Here is a 5,177-nt window from a genome sequence, read left to right on the forward strand (position 1 = left end):
GACGGACAGTGGATTTCGCATGGTACGCGAAATCTACATCATCCGTCTCCGTTATTGCGAGGCGAGTGATGGCTCGTTCTGCCCAGATAAGCTCCAGCATACAGTCGGCGAGATTGGCGTCGCGCGACTCGAGGTTGCCAATTGCATCAACCATGGGCTTGCAGATGCGAATGAGCTGATCGTTGCGGTCCCAATGTGTGATGTCCCTGATACAGATACTGATGACATCCGCACTGACAGGTGTCAGGCCTCGCGTTGCACGCTGGGCATCTTCGCGCAGGCATAACTCTTGCACGGTGGCTCTGAGTGTCATAGTAAGTATATGTCATGAAACTGGTGTATATTCACATACTTGTAGCTTTGCACACTCACGGCCTGCAGTACCAGCCCGTAAAATCGGGTCGGGAAGTTCGTCTTCATTCCACGTGTGATCTTGAGTCGGAGAGCGATCTCCTCGAGCTGCCCGCCCCAGTAATGTGATTGATTGAAGTATGATACGAGGCGAGCATTCTTCGTCATGGCTGCCTTCGCGACAGGATGCGAAGCTATCTTGCCTATGATTGTATTCAGGCCGTGGAGAAAGCAATACAGAGTCTTCGAGACATGATTGTCAGGTATCTAAATTGTACATAAATGGCTGAACCACTTACGATTGTCCACGGATTCATGATTTGATATTTCCGACGAAATGCAACCATCGTGGTTGGATTGTCTGTTACGAGTGCAATGACCTGTCTTGTACTGACCTCCTTCTTCTTCAATGCATTATCCACGACTGTCAGGATACAGTCGGCTGTGGCCCTTTGACCAGACAGGTCTTCAAGGCCCAAAACTGCAGGCCGGAAGCCAACTTCGGCAAGCAGAGTTCCATAAACACTGTGTTTCAACTTGTCCTCCCAACCATCCGTCATCAGAGTAAGAGACTCCCTGTCATGGAGCCTCTGTATCTCTCTCAGATGGACTCGAGCCTCCTCGCGAGGCAAATAGGATTCAGTTAAGACGAAGCAGCTCGGAATTGCGTAGCTCGGTCGCAACTGGCGAACCCATTGGTGAAAGAACGGGTTGCCAGCCTATCAGGAAAAAGCTCTCCTGAGAATTATGGTGTATTCTCGACAATACATAGAACCCACATCATACTCCGCTATTCTGACATTATTCGCAGCATCGTCCACTACTGTACACACCATCTGTGCATATGTTCGTAATGCAGGCAATATTAGCACATGCCACTAAGTTCTCGCTACGAGCTATAAATACTCATGCGGTGCGAGAAGCCATGTAATCGCCAGAATTCGTTGCTCAGGCATTGGATACAAGAGCATTGACGTGTATACAATGTACTCGTAGACCCTTCGTAACAAGATATATTGCATAGTAATCTAAGCTACACCTTGGGTAGGACGTACTTCTCGTGCAGCCTGAAAGTTGTCATCACCAACCCTGACTGCTGAAAGCGCGGTATGCGCTGAGGTTTCCGCCGTCCACGGTTTACGAGCGAATCCGAGTCGTCCGGCACAGGCAATGGTCACCGTTACGAAGGCTCGCGCGAGCGGGCCGGGCCGTTCCAAGAGAAAAACCCGGCAATGATGAGTGAGGCGATCGACATCATGCCGAACGCGTTGACGCGACCGAAAAGAACACAAAAGCCACACAAAACCCAACCGTGAGGTCGAGCAGTGGTATGCGAGGCCTCTGAGTCTATGAGATGTACGGGGGACTGTACAGTGGTCTAGGTAAGAAGGAGGAGGACGGGCAAGACTCCGAACGACGTGGGAGAGCTTCGAAGATGTCGAAGACTGTTCGAAGACGAGGGCTAAGCCTCGGAGGTAGGAGAGAGGGTTTCGACAGGCGTGTCGAACGAACGGTGACAAGAGAGGCGAGCGACGGCAGGAGAAGAAGTGTAGAGCCTCTCGGGGCAACTACGAGCTGGCGAACGTACTGGCGAACTGACTGACTGACTTCGAACGTACTGACTGACTGGCGAACTTGCTGACTTTCGAACGTACTGACTGGCTGACGAACCTCGCCGGCGCGAGGTGAGATTGAGAGGGTAGGGGGTCTCTGAGATTTGAAGGGAACAAGTCCCAGAGTATATACAGGAAAATACGGTCCGAAGACCAAGAGAGCCAAGAGAAATAAGAAATGATGAATGAAAGTGATAAGGAAAGCAGCCAATCGGAGAATGTCACAACGCTCGACCCGGACCTACTAACACATGAGAGAATCCAACTCGGCCTTCCGCAGGTTCCGCATAACGGGCGACCGTCCCCGAACGGCGAAGGTCATAACCGGAGCCGGTGACAGTCCTCGAAGATATGAGACAGCTGCAGGAGTTCGCCTGACTTACACGAACATGCCGCACCTCGACCCAACTTCCGAAGCGTATGCTGCCCGCTACTACCGCCTCCTAGAGGTCCTCAAGACCGAGGGACTTGTCGAGCCGCGATACGATGCCAACAGTCCCGGAGAGTGGCTGGCTTGGGCTCACGGAGTCCGTTGGATGATCGTACGTGCCTCCGAACTTAGACTATCGTTCGAACCATCGAACCGACCTTCGAACAGCGATTCTTGTTCGAGTCCCGTAGCCGGGCCATCCTGCTGGCGAACGATACGCTTCCCGCTCCTAGGTCGTTCCCCGAGATCGACGAGTTGATGCGTTACCTCGACGAGGTCTTTCACCGCGATGGCAACCAGGGAGACATCCTAGGTTCGCCCTACCCTACGATCGCGTGGTCCGAGACCTTGGTACTGCTCGAACAAGTCAACCAGGCCGAGCGTCGTCCTCTCGCGAACCCGCAGTATCAGCGCGAGACGTTGATCCTGTCCGACTTCCGCCAGCTGCCCGACAACCTCGAGTCCATGGGTCGAGCGATTCACAACATCGCAGTCGACCAGCGCCGCACGCACGGCACCCTCGTCGGGTTGCTCGAAAACCTGCTCGAGCGCGTCAACACTGACCGTAGCTTCGACGCCGGTCCGTCTGTTCGTAGGGGTAGGGGTGGTGGTCATGGGTGTGGAGGTCGAGGCCATAGATACGAGAGTTGCCGAGGCCGTCACTAGTTAGTTTGACCTAGCCGTGTACTTGTCCGTAGTCCTACCAATGTAGTGACTCTTCTAAACCGCGTGACTTCGCCGCTAAGGGTTCCGAACATTGACGCTTGAGCTTCGAACATCGGGCGGTTCCCTCGAACGGACGGGCAGTGCGTCGACCGTTCTGACTTAGTGTACCGTTGTATCGACCGTAAATGGCGTTTTCGGTGGGTAGGTGAGCTAAGGGCTCATCATCTCCCCCTTACTGAGATCCAGACCGTCCTCGGTCGGCTCGAACACGCCGGCGCTTGATTTGCGTCCGCGATCATCGAGATGCTTCCGCGCCAGGCCGTCCGAAGGTCTTGTCCAATGGCGAGCACTCAAGAAGCGATTAGCGAACGGCAGGGCACGCCTCGATCACGTTGATCCGCAGAATTAATCCCATTGGACGGGAGGTGAGCGCTTCTTTCCCGTTTTGGACTGGTTCTGATGGGGATGATCCCCGCTGTTTCAGCGCCTCGAATGCGGTAGGTGGACCCACAAAGCTCGAGCACACATATAGCGGCGGGGTCTCCAGCCGAATTTCGCTTGATCCCCCGCTCCGCTCGCTCTTGACTTCGTCCGTCTCTCCATGTCCGCCTCGCCTGCCTCCGCTCCCGCGCCCGTCCCTGATCTCGCCGGCGCGCCTGCGTCGGACGCCGACTACACCGTGGATCCCAAAACCGGCTTCCCCGTTCCGCACGACCCGAAGAGCCCAATGGCTCCGCTCGCCAATTGGGTCGTGGCGCACCTCGTCCCAGAGAACCCTGAGGCGATCGAAGAGTGGATTGAGGGCGCCTTCGCTGCCATGGTAAGTCGCGTCCGTCTCGTTTAAGTCTTGTTAATTTAAGTGTTCGAAGAATCGGTACACTCGCGTGACTAAGGGCGCGGCCCTCGCTGCCCGTTACGCGAACGCGTTGGGACGGCTGCTCGTCCTCGCCACTCACGCCAATCCGGAGGCCGCGCGCCAATGCGCCGAGAACATGCAGTGGCCACTGCTCGACGCCGCTATCAATCACGCGCGCAAGGAGGCCGAGGACCGCCGTCGCTGGGAAGCGAACCAAGCCCAGCTGCGCAAGGAGGCCGAAGAGCGCGAGAGCCGCGAGCGACAGGAGGCCGCCGAGGCCGAGGAAAGCGCACGACGCGAGGCCGCCAAGGCCGAGGAACTCGAACGTCGCGAGGCCGCCGAGCTCGAGGAGGCCGCCGAGGCGCACAAGCGCGAGGCTGATCGCCAGCGTCGCGAGGAGAAGGCCTTGCCACGACGTGGCCGGTCGGGTGTCCGGGGAAAAGGTAAATTGCGTGCTCCGTCCCCCACCGCCTCCGATGTGTCGACCGTTCGCGCCGAGTCGCCCGAAGTCGAGGTGGTCCCCGAGCCCAAAGGCTCGAAGAAGACCAAAAAGCGCAAGGCCCCCGCTGACGGCTCGGCCCCGACGTTACGGACACCGCCGTCCGCAAGCTCATTGCTCGCGCGACTACAGTCCGTGACCGGACTATGTCGGTACGTGCCCTAACGTTTTTCTTCGTTTGATTCTGCTAACTGTTCGCGACTCAGTGCGATCGCTGCGCCGCCGGCTACGCTACCTCGAAGGAATGCGTCTTCGAGGCCGACGCGGTGGTGTGTAACCAGTGCCTGCACGACCAGCAGGGCTGCTACTGGGGCGCCGCCACTTTGTCTGGTACTCGCAAGGCTCGTCGTGCCGGTAAGTTCGCCTTAATTCTTCGAAGATTTCGGTGCCGTTCGTAGCTGACATCTCCGTTTCGTAGGTAAGCGGGGCGACTCCGAGGAACCCGCTGCCCCCGCGCCCGCTCCTGTCACGGTCCCTGCCTCGGGCTCGGCAGGCTTCGTACCGTCGCGCACGCCCCTCCACCCCGTGCCGCCGCGGCCCTGCACGCCGCACAGACGCAGGCCCCGCCGATCGACATATCGGCGATTCTCCAGTCTCAGGGCGCCCCGTCCGCTCGCTCGCCGAGGCTCGCGCGGCACTCTCGGCGACCAACGAACGCATCGGCAACGTGGAGGCCTCGCTCAACCTCATGGGCCTCGAACTCGCATGCTCGAGGGCTGCAAGAGTACTACGGTCGTCGCGTCGACCAATTGTTCGTCGAGT

General features: G+C 57.6%; 1 protein-coding gene across 1 annotated transcript; it reads right to left on the reverse strand.

Moving 5' to 3' along the window:
- Nucleotides 1-4: 4 nt before the first annotated feature.
- B0H18DRAFT_860212 (uncharacterized protein) lies at nucleotides 5-986 on the reverse strand (the record flags this gene model as incomplete). The annotated part of the gene is made up of 3 exons (XM_048039705.1): nucleotides 5-302; nucleotides 353-594; nucleotides 651-986. Coding segments are annotated over 3 exons (876 nt in total), but the record flags the coding sequence as incomplete, so codon positions are not given.
- Nucleotides 987-5,177: the final 4,191 nt, after the last annotated feature.

Source organism: Fomitopsis serialis, assembly GCF_022376445.1.
Source record: "Fomitopsis serialis strain Sig1Antser10 chromosome Unknown B0H18scaffold_846, whole genome shotgun sequence".
NCBI lineage: Eukaryota > Fungi > Basidiomycota > Agaricomycetes > Polyporales > Fomitopsidaceae > Fomitopsis > Fomitopsis serialis.